Source organism: Leuresthes tenuis, unplaced genomic scaffold (genome assembly GCF_036924035.1).
Source record: "Leuresthes tenuis unplaced genomic scaffold, fLeuTen1.0.hap1 SCAF_8, whole genome shotgun sequence".
NCBI classification, from domain to species: domain Eukaryota; kingdom Metazoa; phylum Chordata; class Actinopteri; order Atheriniformes; family Atherinopsidae; genus Leuresthes; species Leuresthes tenuis.
Genome location: NW_027325362.1, coordinates 3,023,978 through 3,044,215, shown reverse-complemented (window position 1 = coordinate 3,044,215; position 20,238 = coordinate 3,023,978). Strand labels below are relative to the sequence as shown.

Below are 20,238 nucleotides of genomic sequence, written 5' to 3'. Positions count from 1 at the left end.
ATAGGCATCTTTGAGATCTATCGATACAAACCAGGCCCCCTGTGCCACTGACTGGAGAACGTCTGCCATCCGCAACATTCAGAATGGCCGGACCATCAAAAACCTGTTCAGCCCCCGCAGGTCCAGGATCGGGCGGAACCCGCCATCCTTCTTCGGAATCAAAAAATACACTGAATGAAACCCATTGAGCCATGTATGCCACTCGATAGGCTCGATGGCATCTTTGTCTAAGAGAGTTTCCAGCTCCATGCTGAGGGCGAGGGATTTTGCCAAATCTTTGACCACAGACATTCTGATCCCGCAGAAAGTTGGTGGCCGGCGTTGGAACTGCAGCGTGTATCCCTTGGATATCGTGGATATCACCCAAGGGTCCGTGGTCTCCCTCTCCCAGTAGCTGATGTGCTGCTGAGAGAAGGGCCCGACACCGGCCCTTTGAGCTTCAGGTGCCTGCTGAGCAGCTGGCCCAAACATGTGACCTGGAACCACTGGAAGAGAACGGAGAGTACGGCGACACCCTTCCGACAGAGAGGACTGTGCCAACCAGACTTGGTGACGTGCCAGTGTCACTGTTGACATCAACCTTCCCAGCTCCCTAGACATAAATGCAAAAGTCTGAAGGCATGCATCACTGAGGGTCTGAGCAGGGGAATCTGCACCAGATTCCTGCAGGATCTGAGACAGGCCCAGAATAAGGTGGGAAAAGGAATTACCAATACGGCCCATGCGTGCCGCTATATCATAAGTCCTAACAAGGAGATCATCGGTCAGCCGGCACTGAGGATGGGGACAGCGGGCGTCAGGTCTAAGAGCCTCATCAGGTGAGACTATCAAAGAGGCAATGGTAGGATTGACTAGGGCCATACGATCCAACCCATAGCTGCCTGCCTCCTGCATGGCTGCCAAATTCCTACCATCACTGGTGTGATGGGACAATAATTTTGGATCTGCCCAGCAGCGCTGGAGCTCTTCAATATAGGGTTTCGAAGGAGGAACAGAGAAAGCGGCAGGCTGCGGTGTCTGCCTAAAAAAGGCACTTGAAGGAGCTGCTGTGATGCTCCCGTCATCCAGCCCCAGGTGTACTAAAGCCATTCGAATTGCTGGCTTCATTGTGGCATGGCCAGCTTCTGATCCACGCAATGAACCATCAGACCCTTGAGACAAATCGTCAGAGGCTCGAGAAACCGAGTCTTTATCCTCGTCCTGTCCGTCCCCCTCATCATCAAACAAACTGCAGGAAGCTGCAGTTGACAGCACATCAATATCACGACAAGGTGAGCCCCTTGTGGCGGAGTCACTACTGGGAGCTGATCCCCTGTCATTAGGCTGCAGATTGAGCAGAAGCTCCTTAATCTGAGCAAACTCAGATGAGAGAGTGTCCACTTTGCGAGCCAACGTGTCCACCTTCCTAGTTTTCTTAGGAGGTCCCTGTGAGGCCGTACTACGTCTGCATCCTCGTCCCCGAGGTGCTGCCAGGTCAGAGCTCCCGCTAGCGGTTAGCAGCGCAGTATCCCCTTCCACCTCTGCCAGTCTAGCCCTTCTGACCGACAGTGGCATAAACGTACAGTTCATGCATGGGTTGTCAGATATACCTGTCCACAGGTGTTCAACCCCGAGACAGGCCAGACAATGATCGTGGCCATCCTCAGGTTGGAGGGGGGCCATACAAGAATTACAGACATGTGAGCTCAACATGTCATTAAGCGGGAGAGTCTCCATAAGCACGAAAGAGTAATACAGCCAATGCTATGCTGCACAGTTAACTCATAAACAGTGTGAGATAGTCACAGTGGAAACACTATGCCGCCCACACAAAGAATAAAGTTCAAACGTGTCCACACCGGAGCGTGATTTCAACGAGTCAGTGCACTCCACACTGCCTGACAATTTAAAGTAAGATGTCTAATAGCGTGCATACTGCCGCTACAACTCACTGAAAACAGAGAGTTAAGCAACGTAGCGTGTAATATAACCTGTCTGTAGTAATTCAGTACGAATCGTAACGGCGAGGTCACCGCTGTTCGCCCAAAAGAAACAGACGCACTTGAAAAAGAAATAAGCGGCTAGCCGCAGTCTCTGGTGGAGGAATAGCCGAAGCACCAACACTCTGACCTGCTATCAGATTTTTCCTCAAATGCGAGAAGATAGAAGGAACAGATTGTGTGATGACATGGGGCTCTTATACTGGGGCGTGCACCCTACCTCATCGCATGGCCACAGGTGACTTTGTTGGTATAATAACTCGATCTGCACATATGTGAGATGGAAATATCCAGTGCTAAAGCACCGCCTCTGGCGGTCAGGAGTAATGAAATAGAACATTCTTTATGTGCTGATTTCAAACACTGGCCAGATTTCTCAGCTTCTGATCGTGTCGGGGACCAGCCATGTGGGCTTAAAGCAGGCCTACATGGAAAACAATGGAAATAACAGTTAATGTTGGCTTTCTGTCTCCAACAGTAAGTCTGCTGCTGTGAAGCATATGTGACCAGCAACTGTGGGAAAAGTCCAGATGAACCTGTCTGCAGATTCTCCAGAACATCTCTGGTGTTCATGTGTAGAAACGGCTTTTAGGGAACTAAACTACTAATCTACACTGACACATGAAGTCAATGAACACGTCAACTCACCGAAACTTTCTGCAGTTCCTCACAGCTGGAATCAGTCTCCTTCGTCCCTCATCTGTTGTGTTGAACTTCTTCAGGTCCAACTCATCCAAAACCTCCTCTGACATCTGCAGCATGTAGGACAGAGCTGAGCAGTGGATCTCAGAGAGTTCCTTCTCTGATCTGTTCTCTGACTTCAGGAACTCTTGGATCTCCTGATGAACTGAGAGGTCTTTCATCTCCATCAGACAGTGGAAGAAGTTGATGCTTCTGTCAGGAGACATTTTAGACACGTTCATCTTCTTCAGGTTGTTGATGACTCTCTGGATGGTTTCTGGACTGTTCTGTGTCTGACCCAGCAGGCCTGCTAAGAGTCTCTGGTTGGACTCCACAGAGAGGCCATGAAGGAAGCGAACAAACAGGTCCAGGTGGCCATTTTTACTGTCCAGGGATTTCTTCATGACTCTCTTCAGGAAGTCATCCAGAGATGAGTAACTGTAGTAACTAACATCATCATCATCATCATCATCATCATCATCATCATCATCATCATCATCATCATCATCATCATCATCATAATAGTTTTTTCCCAGGAAGCTCTGCAGCACCTCAGTGTTCCTGTTGGTGTAACAGTGGGTCATGTAGACTGCAGCCAGAAACTCCTGAACACTCAGATGAACAAAGCAGTAAACTGGTTTCTGGAAGATCACACACTCTCTTTTGAAGATCTCTGTACAAACTCCTGAATACACCGATGCCTCTGTGACATCCAGACCACACTGCTCCAGGTCTTCTTGGTAGAACATGATGTTTCCTTTCTCCAGCTGTTCAAACGCCAGCCTCCCCAGCTTCAGAAGAACTTCCCTGTCAGCATCCGTCAGCTCCTGTGGACCCGTCTCATGTCCCTCATGGTACTTGTTCTTCTTCCTCTCTGTCTGAACCAGCAGGAAGTGTGAGTACATGTCAGTCGTGGTCGTGGGCAGCTCTCCGCTCTGCTCTGAGGTCAACATGTGCTCCAGAACTGTAGAAGTGATCCAGCAGAAGACTGGGATTCCACACATGATGCTGAGGCTCCTGGATGTCTTGATGTGGGAGCTGATTCTGCGGGACAGCTCTTCATCTCTGAATCTCCTCCTGAAGTACTCATCCTTCTGGGAATCGGTGAAGCCTCGTACTTCTGTTACCCTGCCAACACACGTAGGAGGGATCCGATTGGCCGCTGCAGGTCGGGAAGTTATCCAGACGAGAGCCGAGGGAAGCAGATTCCCCCTGATGAGGTTTGTCAGCAGCACGCTGACTGATGACTTCTGTGTGACATCAGACACAACCTGACAGCTGAAATCCAGCGACAGTCTGCTTTCATCCAGGCCGTCAAGGATGAACAACAGTGTGCAGCCGGCCAGCTGCTCTGCTGGGAGCTTCTGTAATGCTGGATGGAAAACATGGAGCAGCGTGAGAAGACTGTGCTGCTCATCTCTGATCAGGTTCAGCTCCCTGAAGGAAAGCAGAACCACCACACTGACAGCTTGGTTCTCCAAGCCCTCTGCCCAGTCCAGAGAGAACTTCAGCACTGAGAAGGTTTTTCCAACACCAGCGACGCCGTTGGTCAGAACCACTCTGATGGCTCCGTGTTGCTCAGGTAAGGCTTTAAAGATGTCGTGGCACCTGATTGGAGTGTCATGGAGGGTCCTGGAAGCTGTCTCAAGCTGCCTCACCTCATGTTGGGTATCAACCTCTTCACTCTGTCCCTCTGTGATGTAGAGCTCAGTGTAGATCTTGTTGAGGAGGGTTCCACTTCCTGTTCCATCAGTTCCTTCAGTCACACGTTCACATCTCCTCCTCAGACTGATCTTATGTTCATCTAAAACCTCCTGCAGACCAACACCTGCTGACCGAAGAACAAATGAGACACAACAGAAACACAGAGTAGATTAAATTCATCAGGATTTGTTCTTCTTTATCTTTCTGAGCCCAGTCGAACATGTTTTTGGCTCCAAAATGATCAGTAAACACGAAAACGGAGAAACTAAAGTTTAAACCACTGATGTTCAGTTAGAAGCTCCAAAAGTCCTGAGAGCAGAACACAGAGAGACTTTAAATAATGATGGAGTCACTTTTGTTGCTGGTGGAGCTCCTCCAACTTAATGTTTCTATCAGTTAGTCAGCATCAGTATAATCATTGTGTCCATGTGAGTCGGGTCCTAACAGATGTTGTGTTGTTCTGTTTGAGTCTGCATTAAAACAGCAGGTTAACCATTCAGAGCCAAAGCTTTGTTTAAAGTCCTTCTGAAACCTGAGGGGGGCTGAAAACTAACAACTGTCCACTGAAACTTTGATTCTCAGCGTCTGAAGAAACTAAAACATGAAATGAAAACAGACACATTTGAGCAGTTAAACCTCCTCTTTATAAACCACTGAGTTTGTCATCATGGTGATTCATATTTGTGTGAAATCTTATTGTTTGTGCATCTTGAACATGTTGATGTGATGTGTGCGTTTAAACGGGTGAACAGAAATATCTGACCTGGTCCAGTTCTGGTTCTGGATCTTTCTCTACACTGGGGACAGGAGGAGCCTCCTGAGGAAGCAGACTGGTCCCAGTCTGAGGTGATGCACTGTCTGCAGAACCAGTGTCCACAGCTGGCAGAGACTGGATCCTTCAGGATGTCCCGACACAGAGCACAGCAGGACAGCTGCTCCTCCTCACAGACACCACTCCTCTTCCTCCCTCTGTCAACACATGTCTTCATCACTAAAGTAATTTAAAATAACTCCATTTGGCATTAACTCTGTTGTTTGATGTGAACACAAACTCAACATTTTACATTTGGTTCAATACTCAGTTTATGTGGTGACTTCACTGTGTGAATATTACTGCTGCTGCTCTACAGAAAACATTTCAAATCAATCCTAATCCTATTCTACATTTTCTCTTTTAGAATTAAGAAATAAAAAAAACTCTTTAGTAATTACAAATAACCAACTAGAACATCTCTGGAAATTTTGATATGGGCATGCCCTACTACCCATTTCTGCCCTCTTGCCGCTTTGCTTTGGGGTGGTAGTGCTTGTGTTGTGTTCTGTTTAAAGGGGTTCTGGTTGTGTTTGGGGTGCTGTTGTTAATGAACCACACCCGCTCTGGTTGTGTTTCTGGTTCCGTCTGAGGAGTTCAGGTTGTGTTTTGGTTGTTCTGGTTGTGTTTGGGGTAGTTAACAATGGTAAAAAAAAAACACACGCCCTGGTGATTGAGGGTTGTTTATGGGTTGTTTATGAACCACACCCGTTATTGTTTGGCGTTGTTCTGGTTCTGTCTGAAGTGGTTCTGGTTGTGTTTGGGGTGGTTAATAATGGTCGATAAACCACATCCCCACCGAAGGGTTGTTAATGAACCACACTCCGTGCTTCCAGAGCACCCCGGGTCTTTGAACGTTTGAATGATGTCTCTACGATGAAATGTTGCCAGGCAACAAGCCTTCAAAATCAGCATATCAATCAATTATCTTCAAAATTAGCATAAAGTTAAAGTTTACTTTCTCAAAGACTGTAAATCCCAGCATAATGAGGCTACAATATGTTCTGGTCCAAATCGTCCCGAGTCTTTAAATGTTTCAATGATGTGTGTACGATAAACTATGGCCAAGCAAAAGGCTTCAGAAATCAGCATGTGTATTCATTAGCATTAAAATAAACAATAGAATTGACGTTGAAAATTCTCAAAGATTGTAAATGCCACCCTAACGAGACTTTAGTATGTTGTAGTCCAAACTGTCCCGAGTCTTTAAAAGTTTGAACGATGTCTGTACGATAAAGTTTGGCCGAGCAAAACCTCTCCAAAATCAGCATGTCAATCATTAGCATTAAAATTATGACCAATTTAAAGTGTCATATCTCAAAAAAACGTAATAGCCAGCATAACGAGACGCTAATATGTTGTGGTCCAAAGAGTCCCGTGTGTTTGAACATTTGAACGATGTCTCTACGTTATAGTGCGGACGAGCAAAAGTCTTCCAAAAATCGGCATAATAACCTCATAGCATCAGCTAATAGAGCACAAAAACATAGAGTTCATGTCTACGCGTGGCAACATTAGCAAAAATGCTTATGATGCTAGTATGTTAGCATTTTAGCATGATGTTAGCATCTGTTGGTTCTGTCTAAGTTGGTTCTGGTTATGTCTGAGGTGGCTCTGGTTATATTTCATTCACTCTTAGGCTCCCCCTTAGAAATGCATAGGAGTTTCTAGGCATGCACCCTCTGCTCCGCAGGGTGTGTCTATTTTTTTAACCTAATTATAGCCCAAAAGGGCCGTTTTGCACCCGAAAGGGCTCGAGACTCTAGAGTATGTGCCTGCCAAAAGGGTTTTTCGTAATTTTTTCGTACGTTTTTTTTTGTAGTTAGTTAGTGGGGAGGTGCAAAACGCCCCTTCGGGGGGCAGAAAATAGACCATCACTGACAGACATGTGGTCCTGTTCAGAGTCCATGTTGCTCCTGAACTGGAAGTAGAGTTTAGATTTCTAACAGAAACCAAAATGATCAGAAACTCAGCTCTGTAGCCAGAGTTTTGGGTTTGCCAACAGAAACCAAAATGATCAGAAACTCAGCTCTGTAGCCAGAGTTTTGGGTTTGCCATATCAGATTGCCCATCTCCTTGGTTTGACATCAGACTGAGTGCTGTTCTTCCATTTGTTGTCATGGCAACAGGAGACAGCAGTAAGTTAGTGCCTGTGCTAACCTAGTTAACAGGACATTTAGCTGATTTGGATATAAATGCTGAGTTTAACAAAAATAAAATATATCATGTAAGAACCTGAAATCTCTGCTTCAGTTGTCTTACTTTGTGTCTGAGGGTCCAGCTTCATCACTGAGGTCTGGAGGATGTTCTTTGGACCAGGTACTCTTCATAGACAGACAGTCGGATGTTGGAGACTCTGCTCTCTGTCTGTGGTGCTGACGTCTGCAAACACCAACATGCTGTTATTCATATACATTCATTCATATATTGATATTTCTGCTTTACTTTCCAACTGAATTAATTTAACTTTGTGTTTATTTACTCTGACATTTAATTTGTGATTAGTTTGATCAATTTAATCATTCATTCATATATTTATTCTGCAATCACTGAATTAATTTGTCCTTTTTGTTCATGTTATGTTTATGCATTTAGCAGACGCTTTTATCCAAAGCGACTTACAAATGAAGATATAACAAGCTATATAATAAAGCTAACAATAAGCTACATAGAAGGAACCCACTAGTCCAACTCTGTCAGAGGTGACAGAGTAGAGATAGGGTGCAGGCATAGAAGGAAGTGCAGAAAGATAAAGTGCAAAGATAGAGGGGGTAGGGAACAATTGCTGGGATAGGAGATGCTCTCTGAAGAGCTGGGTTTTCAGGAGCTTCTTGAAGATAGACAGGGACGCCCCTGTTCTGGTAGCGCTCGGTAGGTCATTCCACCATTGTGGGACGACACATGAACAGAGTTTGGATTGTCTTAGGCGTGGTGTAGGAGCTGCTAGACGACAATCCTGGGACCAACGGAGGGACCCAGTTGGGACAGAAGCCTTTGCAAGAGCATTCAAGTAGATTCCATTAAGCTCTTTGTAGCTGACATCAGGGACTTGGATCTGATGCGGGCGGCTAAGGGCAGCCAGAGGAGCTCAATGAACAGAGGGGGGACGTGTTCTTTTAGGCTGATCCAAGACCAGACGCGCCGCCGCGTTCTGGACCATCTGCAGAGGTTTCACAGCACAGGCTGGGAGACCAGTTAGGAGAGCATTGCAGGAGTCAAGGCGGGAGATGACCATGGCCTGCAGCAGGAGCATGTTGGGTTAGGTATGGTCTGATCTTTCTTAAGTTTATCTTTATGCAAAGCGGCATGAACGTGCAACAGAGGTAACGTGATCTTTGAAGGTTAGTTGGTCATCAATCATGACACCCAAGTTTCTAGCTACCTTTGATGGAGCAAGAGATAGGGATTCAGTTTGGATGCAGATGCTGTGGTGTATGGTTGGTTTGGCTGGGAAGACCAGCAGCTCAGTTTTTGGGAGGTTAAGTTGGAGGTGATGGACTTTCATCCATGTTGATACGTCAGAGAGACAGTCTGAGATTCGTGCTGAGACCGTGTGGTCGTCAGGTGGGAATGACAGATAAAGCTGGGTATCATCAGCATAACATTGGTATGAGAAGCCATGTGATCAGAGAATCTGGCCCAGTGAGGTGGTGTATATGGAGGAGGTTGTTATGTGAGAGGTAATCAGTGACCTGCTTAAAGACCGCCCTTTCAATGGTTTTAGACAGAAACGGGAGGAGAGAGACCGGCCAATAGTTCTCCATATGAGTTGGAGGGAGGGAAGGTTTCTTGAGCAGCGGTGTAACCTGAGCTTGCTTGAATGTGGTAGGAAATGTGCCCGATGTCAGTTAAGCATTAATCACATGCATGACTGCTGCAGTTACAGTAGGAGCAATGGATTGGAAAAGATTAGTGGGAACGGGGTCCAGCGGGCAGGTAGTAGGACGGCTACATGTGAGAAGCTTAGACACACTGCTCTGAGCGAGAGGGGTACATGAGGAAAATGATGCAGTAGGACTTCTGCATGCCGAGTTAGTGGCACAAGGTTTGTGTGGGCAGTTCTGTAAACTGTTTGCCACTTTGTCAGTAAAAAATTAGGCAAAGGCGTCTGCTGTTAGATTGGTAGCAGGGGGCGGAGGATTAAGTAGAGTTTTGAAGGTGGAAAAAAGTTTCCGGGTGTCAGTAGTACTATGAATCTTGTTAATGTAGAAATACTTTTTTGCATCACTAACACTGGATGCGAATGATGACAGTAGCGCCTGGAGTTTAGCTTGATCTGCAGGATCTTTTGACTTGTGCCATTTCCTTTCGGCAGCCTAGAGATCGGTGCGCAAAGCTCGGAGGGTATCATTAAGCCATGCGTGAGACTGGGAGGATCGAGCGAGTTTGGTGGATAGAGGACGCAGACTATCCAGAGATGAGCTCAGTGTAGAGCAAAGGGACTCCGTGGCATCATTAACCTCAAGGGAGGAGAATGTGTTGGAGGTCGGAAGAGCGGAGGCAACAATGGAGGAGAAGCAGGTGGGAGACAGGTTGCGGCGGAAGGAAACCATAGGGGTAGAAGCAGATGGTCTTTCCGGGAGACTCACTCTGAACTGAATGAAATAGCGGTCAGAAAAGTGCAGAGGTGTGACAGACAGGGCCTCTGTGGCACAGTTTCTTGTGAAAATTATATCTAGCACTTTGCCAGCTTTATGAGTTGGAGGACTGCTGAGCAGTTGTAGCTCAAATGAGTGCATTAGTGTCAGAAAATCTGAAGAGTTAGGACTGTCAAGGTGGATATTCATTATCCATTTATCTCTTTGTTTATTTATTATTTTGTTCTCTTTTTTGTAATAAAGACATGAAAGATCCTGAAATTTCTGCTTCAGTTGTCTTACTTTGTGTCTGAGGGTCCAGCTTCATCACTGAGGTCTGGAGGATGTTCTTTGGACCATTCACTCTTCATAGACAGACAGTCGGATGCTGGAGACTCTGCTCTCTGTCTGTGGTGCTGACCTCTGCAAACACAAACATGCTGTTATTCATATGCACATACACATAAAAAAACTCATTTCACTTACAGAATGATCAAATAAAATGGCCGCCGGTGTGTTAACAGTGAGAGTCTCTGTCCAACTCTGACTGGAGTCAAAGAGAGATTCCTCTGTTTGACTCAGAAGCATCTTTATCAGAGACGTGTCAGCCAAAGTGAATGTTTCTGAGCCTAAAACAGGGATTGATTCCTCTGAAGCTGGTTCCTGTTTACTTTTAAAGATTTGAAACCAACATTTAATCAGAATCATCTCTGAAATATAGAAGGTTTCCCTGCCTTTTTCCTACACCTGTAGGTTATATGAGTGAGCAGTGTATTAAATTCCTGAAGCTAAATCAGCTGATGTCTGTGTGTTCATATTCATATCCATATCCACATATAAAGGGTTTTAAAAGCTAACTACAGTCATTTAATGACTCAAAAGCATTTTAGAGGCTGGATGACAGAAAATGAACTCAGACATTTATAGAAAGCCCTCTGACTGTTTCAGTCTCTTTCCTGTTTGTTCTTCATTTGGTGCAAAGATCATTTAAAACAGGCAGAATTCAGTCTGACAGAATAAGTGTGAAACCTTCTCACATGCTTTAATAAAATACACCATCACAAACAGAGCAGATCTCCTCCTGCTTTCATGACTGCTGGTATTCTTTTTCCTTTTTGTCTTCTTTCCTTCCAGCTTTCACTGCAGCAGCTGCTGCTTTTCACTCTGATAGAATTATAGATTCTGATTGGTCAGCTGATGCCACCTCCACATGAACACGAACACGCTCATATTCAGAGTCAGAAAACCTGGGTTGATAACTAGCATCCTACTACAGTTTAACAGGATCTCTATTGTTAGGGTTAGTTAAGCCAGATCACCTAAAAGTAAGGTTAAAGTCAGCTTGTCACCTTGAATGTGTTCAACCTGCTTCACCTGTTCAACCTGTTTGGGTTACCAGTATATGTTGCCATGGTGATATCCCAGACAAGAAGCTGACCCCCTCATGAGCAGTTCTCTTACTTAGTGTCTGATGGTCCAGGTCCATCACTGAGTTCTGGAGGTCTGGATGGGTTCCTGTTCACAGACAGACCGCTGGATGCTGCAGACTCTGCTCGGTCCATCTTCTGGACTTCAGTCAGTCTGAGAGAAGAAAAGAATGAAGACAAACACGTCTGTTCAAGTCTCTCAGCCAAACTGAAACAAGCTTTTAACCTCCTGCTTTTCTTTCTGTTCCATGTCAGAAAGAACTTTGAGAGAAATGAGACTTCTTCATTTCTTTCAGACTCAGTTTGTGATGACACAGCTGGATCAGCTGTCAGTCTGCAGCTTTGTGTGGAGTTTGTATTTACAGACGAGTTACTGCTGCCAAAGCTGCTCTGAAGTCCTCCAACATCACAGAAGACTGATTAAAAACCTGTTGAACACATATCAGCTTCCCTGGATTTATCTGTGTGTTATTTACATGTTCATTCACTCATTCTGTCAGTAAACTCCTTCAGTAATGATCCAGCTTCTGGTGAGATGTCGCATAATCTGTAGAAATGATTCAGGGACAGAAATGTTCTTAAAGTGATCTGGTGATCATAGAAACGCCTCCCCCAGCAGTGACGCAGTTTCAGAAGAGAAAATGGCCCCAAAAGGAAAGAAAAACTTTTCTGGAGGATGAAAGTTGTTACCTTCTTCATCAGTCAGACCAACAGCTGCCTCACATGTTTATGTTTATGCATTTAGCATTATCCAAAGCGACTTACAAATGAAGATATAACAAGCTATATAATAAAGCTAACAATAAACTACATAGAAGGAACCCACTAGTCAGACTCTGTCAGAGGGGACAGAGTAGAGATAGGGTGCAGGCATAGAAGGAAGTGCAGAAAGATAAAGTGCAGAGATAGAGGGGGTAGGTAAGTACAAGGTCCAACAATCTGAACTAAACAGTGAATCAGAAAGCTGAAAGAATCTGAACTTGATGGTTTTACACCTGAGTTGGGTCAGTTCTTTGTATCAGAGCAGTCTGATCAGCTTCGTTTTAACACCTGAAACAAACTGCTGAGTTCTGCTTCTTCTTCCTCTGCAGTCCACAGAGAGAAAACCCACTCAGAGACTCTGACAGTGAAATAAGAATAATGTTGTTAACACTCACCCTGATTATGACTTCAGCTGTCATCCTGCTGCTGTCGACTCAAAATAGAGCCTGAACTGTCTGAAAGTTAGAGATGTGTACTTCCTTGTTGGTGTAAAAAGAGAGTGAACCAATGGCGACTTATGTAATAAGAAAGAAATGCGGAAGTCACGTGGGTCACGGAGCTGCAGATAGTTCCAAACAACAGCAGTTACATCCCACCAGTGCGACGAGGGTCTCAATTTGTAGGAATGGTGACACTTAATTTTCTCTCAAACGTCCGTCATTCCGACACTTTTTTCCTTCTATGGTCGGAATGTTTTATTTTTTCAAACATCCCGCTTTTCCGACAATTCCTTTAATAGCCTATTAAATCCTATTTTTTTTTCGAGGAACTCCACAACATTAATAACAGACATCAATGACATTTCAACTGTGTTGGGCGTACCGGTGCTCAATTTCATATACCAGGCTACCCAAAAAGTGATATTATTATTTGTTTATTATTTTTAAATCAGTAAGTAAACAGTATTTGTCTATGTTTGTCGCTCCTTTTTGTGTAATAAACTATTTCAATATCATTAATTTGCTTTTGGAGTGCGTTTTGAAAATTACCACGGACTCATGACATTGTCAGGATCTGACGGTATCGACACACCTACATGACAGCTGTTGCACGCACATACGAGATTTATAATGAAATAGTAGCAACACAACCCTTATGGATGGATCCTGAGTGCCATCATCTTTTATTTTTATTTTTCTAAATCCGAAATATGCCCACATCCAGCTGATCCTCCCCTCTGACTTAAATTACCATTCAGTGTAAATTTAATATCATTCAAACATCACAAGCTTGAAGAATAACAGGCAGAGAGAGATGCTTTAATTACGCTTTACAAATGTCTTAAAACAAGTAAAATACATGAACAGAAAGAAGGGACTGTTACCTGTTAAGTAACGCATGTTTCCGTATAAGGACAGCCATGTCGGAATGGCGATTTGAATGGCCGCCCCAGCAGTTCCAGCATTGAACGCCGTTCATTTTTGGTATTTCTGAAGTATTTTCTCCGGTAAATTGATGTAATTACAGCATTATTTTTGTTTGAAAAAGCCCTTTTTTGGCATTGTGAGGGATTAGCTGACCCTTTAACTAATTAAGTCAACGGCGTTATATCATGTTGCCATGAATCTTAGTTGTTCTGCAGTTAATCTTAGTTTAACTGCAGCTGTCTGAACGTTATGAACTTCCGTTTATATTCTTCGAAGCGCGTAACAAATGTGTGTTAATGCCAATTCATCACAGTGATTTAACAGAAGCACACAACATTCCTATAAAGTCAGCTGTTAAATACTGAGGAATGTATATATATCTAACAACCCAACTGAGAGAGAAAATATGAATGTGTGGAGTGGCATAACTGAATGTCAAACTAAACTTAACGCCTGCTTATTGAGAGACATCAGTTTACTGGGCCCAGTTTTTATCACTAAGATGAAAGCATATCCAGCGGATTCCTTGGCCATTCCCAACAGGGCCATTAAGAAGGTCAATCAGATTAATTCTGATTATATCTGGAGGAAAAAGATGCTCTGTATTGAGAGGACAGAGATGACTGAGGCATACAAAGATGGGGGCTTACAGGCTGCTGATTGTGACTCTATCAAACTGAAGATTAACTGGATAAAATCCTTTCTTCACAATAAGAGCTTCTGGTATCATATCCCCAGAGAAATCTTCCAAAAACTTCTAGCACTTCTGGGGGGAGGTCAGAGAATAACTTTACCAAGTTTTCCTTCAAATCTTTGAGACTCGTACACTCCCAACTACTATGAGACACGGGCTCATGATTTCTATTCCAAAGGCCAATAAGGATCCTAGATTAATAGGAAATAGAAGACCTATTACTCTGAGAAATCTCTCTATCTGATATTATAGCAGAAATGAAGTCCGATTCTTTGAAAGGTAGATCAATACATAATAATACAAGACTGGTTATGGATCTAATGGAATATAGGGAGCTGATGGAAGATGATGGGTTGGTTCTTATAAAAGAGTTATGAACACTTTTGCATCAGATATGATTTCAACCCTCACATTTTAGACTTATTGCCAGTCCCCATTCACTTTGAGGCACTTTTCGGTAATTTTAGGGCACTTTGGCCAAAAGTGACCTGGCCATTCCCCCTTAACTTTGGGCAGCTTTCTTTGAATGAATAAGTGAAAGAATATGCAAGGGTCTGTTTCGACCAATTAAGCATGAAGAAATATCAATATATGGATTAATAACCATTAAAGATATTTGGGATCTTTTAAGGCCTCTTTCTTTTTTGGGCTACTTTCTTTATGGAGTAAGTGGCCGAAGATTCAGGGAAGCGGTCTCAGGTCAGGGTGGAGGAGTTGGCCAGGTCAGGGAAAAGAAATTCTACAAGTCGTAGGAGGCTGATTTCTTTGTATGTCGTTCCTCGGCCGAAGGGGGTCGACAGATGTCAGTTCAGTTCTGAATAGCCTGGTACTTTTCGAGGGAATGGCCCCCCAAAAAATTAAGGTTCGCCAGAGCCACAGAAATTATCCAAATTACATGAAAATTGCTGTCCCGGTTGCTAGTTAATATAGAGAGGTCTAATTGCCGGCCAGTGAGGGGTGCTCACAGACGGGGTAGACGGTCCAAATTTCAGGCACTTCTGTTGCTGGAAAACTGCCCCAAATTGGAGCCTGGCTCCAGAGGCTGTGGAAGGTGCACGACCAGCCAGTAAGGGGTGCTCAAGGGTGGGGTAGACGGTCCGAATGTCAGGCACTTCTCCCGCTGGAAAATTGCCCCAAATTGGAGCCTGGCTCTCAGGGCTGTGGAGGGTGCACGGCCAACCGGTAAGGGGTGCTCACTGGCGGGATAGATAGTCAGAATTTCGGGAACTCGCTGAAAATTGCCCCAAATTGGAGCCTGGCTCCTGGGGGTGTGGAGGATGGACGGTCGGTCAGTAAGGGTTGCTCATGGGTGGGGTAGACAGTCTTGAGTAGACGGACGGACTAAAGTGCACCAATTAGGGGCAGTTTTTCGGTGACCAAGGTGCCACAATTTGAGCCACTTTTTCAAAGACAAAAGTCCCCCGAAACTCACCAATTTGGGCCCCTTTTTTGAAATGACAAAAGACAGTCCCAAAACACAGTAATTTGGGACACTTTTTCACAACAAAAGTGCTCCGAAATGCACAAATTCGGACGCACTTTTCCAATAACCTGAGTGCGCCGAAATGCACCAATTCGGGACACTCTGTCAGTGGGAAAACTGCGTGAAAGTGGATGCTTGCTATCCCTAAACACCACCTGGTGGCGTTCGAAGGGACAGGTGCCAGAAAATGCAAAGGGTTCCCTTTGAGCACTGGCGAACCCAGGGTATCCTACTTTTAGATGAAAAATGTCTTGACTTTTTATTACAAAATGCTTAAAAAACAAATTTTTTCCTGGGCGACAAAATAAAAATTATATCTGAAGTAAATTTGTTCAAATTTCAATCCCAAAACTAAGAACAATTTCTTGAGCCATCTCTGTAGCTCCTAAAGCAAAAGAAACACACTTCAAAATTATGAATAACCTTTATCCATCTAAATAATTACTCAGAAAATGCTTTAACATAGATGATAATGTTGAAACAAGCGATTCTTCTTTTGTGTAACTGTACAAAACTTCTGGATAGAATAACAAACGTGGTTAATAAGCAAATTCCAATCATCAGCAGTTTCTCTCTTTTTAGAGATGATGTAACTTTTGGTTTATTCCTGAGAAACAAAGAAGAAGAACTCTGTGTTAATGTTATTCTATGTCTGGCCAAAGAACACAAATATCCCCAAAACTTTACTTATTTTGAAAATAACTTCCATTTGTGTGTTAAATCTTTAAAACTGATGAAAAGTCCCAAAGCTCAGAAGTTATATTCCCATCCTTTTAGTTGATGTTTCCCATAACTCAACAAGTTAACTTATATATCCCCTTTGTATCCACTTGTTCTGATTTTTATTTATTTAATTGTTTGTGCCCTTGAAATGTAAAAGTGTGATTTTCAAATTAATCTCAGCCATATTTGTTCTGTTGATGCACATGTTTGTCCTTATATGTGCTGTTTCAATACAAAATCATTTATTTAGGTGTCTGAAATCACTGCCAACTTAAAAAGTTTGTCATCCTGTAAAACTGCTTCTGCTGATCTTCTGTGCAGACTCAACTAACTGCTGCAGAGCAGCTCCACAGAAATGTGAGAAAAATCAAACAGCAGACAACAATGTTTCACTCAGTGTGAACATGAAGCCAACAGACACACAACACGTGTGTAACACAGAGAGGAAGAAGAAGCTGCTTCAGGGGGAACAAAGAGTGGATGTTAAAGGATGAAATAAATGTAGAGGAGTGGAAATATGAAGCAGCATCAAATATAATCACACAGGTATTGAGGTGGGAAAAGAACACTCCCACCACAACATGTAGTTAAAGTTAGACACGATTGTGTGTCCTCCACTAAATCTGCTCCATGTAGCAACAAGTGAGCTGAGTGAGTCCACAGAATAATCAGGAGTGTGACAGGGAACACATGAACGTGCACATTTTGTCTGTCAGTGAGCCGCAGATGCAGAAAATGAGTGTCAGACAGCAACAAGAAGCCTCACACAGCAGTGAGCATAAAGGAGCTCTGAGATGTGACTTCAGCACTGATTCAGTTGGTTGGTTTGCACAGCAGGTGGTGCTGTTGCACCAACACAAACAGGAAGCTCTGACATGTTGTGAACTCCTCACAGCCACCTTCCCTCAAATGTCCCCCGAAGCAGCTTTAAGATTAAAAACTGCTGCAGCTGGATGAGACTGAAACACAAAGCAGCATCAGCTGTAGGCTGTAGACTTTAAAGTCCAACAGTTCCACGGAAACCTTCAGCTCTCAGCTGGAGCTCCATATACTGAAACCTCACAGGGCCGGTCCGGGTCCGAGCCCCAGGTCCCAGCCTGTGGTCCTTTGCTGCAGGTCATCCTTCTTGTGCCTACTTCCTGTTTATCTGCTGTGAAATAAAGGCCGTCTATGTCATGGTCTGTGAATCTTTGCCAGTGAGAGAGAAACCAAAGCTTTCTGAACCACTGAATCAATATAAAGGCATTGTGTTAAAATGGCACAGTGTTTCAAAGCATTTGATCAAATTAATTATGGCGCCATCTGTTGGCCACCCTTCAACACAGCATGTTAAAGGGCAGGGTGTTATAAAACAGTGAGACACTGTTCTGCAGAACAATAAAGGTTCCATGTGCATCTTGAAATGTTTGACTGTTTTATTAGAGACATTAATAATATATAATGTGTTAGTTCCATCATAAAATACTGTATGTAACAGAGATATGCTTTTGGAAGATTTCTAGAAAGGTTCAAAGATGTTAATTTAACAACAAGATCATTTCAGCTGAGTTGGGCTTCAGTCTGTTCCTCTTCTTTGTTACGTCTCCTCCTCCAGCTTTTCACACGGCACAGAAGCAACTGGCATATCCTCCTGACTACCGGGAAAGGAAAGTGTTGCCATGTCACTATTTTTCATCTTTCCCAACTGTTTGGGAGGCAGTAATAATAATAATAATAAAATGTTCCTTTCAGGTTCCCACATTTCCATCAGGTTAGTCGTCTCTAAAGCTCCTCGTCTCTGACTGAATCACACTGACAGGTTCTCATTTCCACTGATGGATTTAAAGGTTAAAAGATTACATATTTACAGATTCAAAGTCAGTTTTTAAAGGCAGAAAATGAAGCCAAGAGAATAAAACAGGCGTCAAACTTTAGACTGTGGCTTTGCTTTAAATTCAGATGGAACTTAAGGTTTATGGATTGTTTCCATTACTGATCATTTCTAACCCAACTTTGACATTATTATTCCAAAGGAAGAAAAACACAGAATACAAACACATCAACAGGATATACATCATCATCATCATCGTCGTCTCTCTGCACACAAGCTGCTGCTGCTTCATCCTCTGTGGATCATCAGGACTCAGATCATCCTCTCAGCTCACGTCGTCCTGTTCATCACCATCACTTCCATCTGTGGAGAGAAGAAGAAAGAAGAGAGGAGATAAATAAGTGTTTCCAGAGCGTCTCTTCCTAAGCAGTCAGCTGCCATCAGCTTTAATAAATATAAAAGAATAAATAAAGTCTAATAAAATACTGCTGAGAGCTGCATGGACCTCTAACCCTCTACTGACCTCAGAGTCTCCAGTTTGTAGTTTGGATTCTCCACAAGATCAGACAGCTCCTTTACAGCTGATTCATTCAGGTTGTTCCCGCTCAGATGCAGTTCTGTCAGCTGGGAGGTTCTGGACTTCAGAGCTGAGACCAGAGAAGCACAGCTGATCTCTGACAAACTGCAGCACTCCAATCTGAATAAACAATAAAACATTATTTAATAAATCATCATTTCATCAACTAAACCACTGAAGAAGAAAACAGACTTTGCCATGAAGACCAGCACAACTTTCACATCATATTAATCTGAACAAACAACTGAAACATGGTGTCTGACCTCAGAGTCTTCAGTCCACAGTGTGGACTCTGCGGAAAGCTGCACAGCTCCTTCACTCCAGAGTCTCTGATGATGTTCCAGCTCAGGTCCAGTTCTGTCAGCTGGGAGGGGTTGGACTTCATAGCTGAGACCAGAGAAGCACAGCTGATCCCTGACAAACTGCAGCTCCTCAGTCTGAATAAAGAATAAAACATGTGAGCTGAAGCCAGCAGAGAAAAGAACTCTGAACAAGCTGCTGATGACCAACTGTGATTTGTGCTGAGTGCTGACAGAAACAGCTGACATTAACAAAGTGTGTCAGTGCTGCAGCTTATTTTCTCCAGCACTCATGGAAATATCGTGTACAGGAGGTGTCTAAGGAAGGATTGCAGTTCCCACAGTCCCTGAAGGCAGCATGATGGGGGGGGGGTCCCTTCAGCCTCCTCTGTTATTCTGTAAGTCAGGATTTAACCCCCCTGTCAGCTGACATCCTGGCTCTCAAACCAGATCAGCAGCAAAAGTTTGAAAGTGAAAAAACGGATCAGAGGCTGGAAAAAAGTTTGGAATCTGACAGAAAGTTTGTGAATCTGAAAACAGAAAAAATCTCAAATATGAAGAAATGAGACTAAAGTGGAAATAAAAACTATGAAAGAAGAATGAAATGTACATTCAAAGTGAAATAAACTTCTGCTGCACTTTTTTCACTTTGAATCTCATTTTCTGTTCCTCAAAGAAACTGATTAAGCTTCATGTTTCTTATCTGCTGTTTCTCAGCCTACTTTCACTCACATGCTATCCACAGCAGCTCTGTGCTCTTAATGAATAAAACAGGTGGAAACAGCTGCCATAAAGCCAGCAGGTGAACAGAACAGCATGCATCTACAGGGATGAAGCAGTCCCTGCCTCCCTCCTTCATGGCAGCTCAGTAATCATCCTTTGTGTCAGCATTTGGCTCACCTGCACAGGGTCGGAGCACTTCACCTGTTCAGCTTCTCTTTGGCTGCAGAGCTATCAAACACTGACTCTGCTCCATGTTTTCACACATTTCTCACCTGATGGAAAGCTGCTCACACACACTCACACCTTCCTTCCATCTGCTGTTAGCTAGCAACAAGTTAGCTAACAGCTTTCCTTGCATCCATCGTCCAATCGTGTTGTTTTTCTTCTGATAAACTCTTCTTTGTATTTTCCTTCCAGTCACTAAATGTCAGCATCACTTTCAGTTGGACTTGACATTTTGTAACAGGTAATTATTGATATAATTAATTAAATAAAGCTCAACTGAAAATTATTTCCTTTCAGTTATTAGTGGGAGAAGCTTTTTGGCTGGATTTTGTCATCATTAATGAATCTGACTGAAGATAACTGCTGCTGTGATGAACGCTGTTTTCTAATCAAGTC

At 43.6% G+C, this 20,238-nt stretch overlaps 2 protein-coding genes across 2 annotated transcripts in view; one reads left to right on the top strand and one right to left on the bottom strand.

Moving 5' to 3' along the window:
- The window catches only part of LOC140312735 (endothelial PAS domain-containing protein 1-like), a 486,153-nt gene that overhangs the window by 104,495 nt on the left and 361,420 nt on the right, over positions 1–20,238 (top strand). The window lies entirely within an intron of this gene.
- Positions 1–20,238, bottom strand: part of LOC140312732 (NLR family CARD domain-containing protein 3-like) — a 329,873-nt gene that overhangs the window by 302,035 nt on the left and 7,600 nt on the right. The window contains exons 3-7 of the mRNA XM_072390522.1: positions 11,214–11,333; positions 10,056–10,175; positions 7,438–7,557; positions 5,128–5,333; positions 2,628–4,488 (exon numbers count right to left, since the gene is read on the bottom strand). Of these exons, the coding sequence (XP_072246623.1) occupies positions 2,628–4,488; positions 5,128–5,333; positions 7,438–7,557; positions 10,056–10,175; positions 11,214–11,333 (2,427 nt within the window). The remainder of the gene's footprint in view (positions 1–2,627; positions 4,489–5,127; positions 5,334–7,437; positions 7,558–10,055; positions 10,176–11,213; positions 11,334–20,238) is intronic.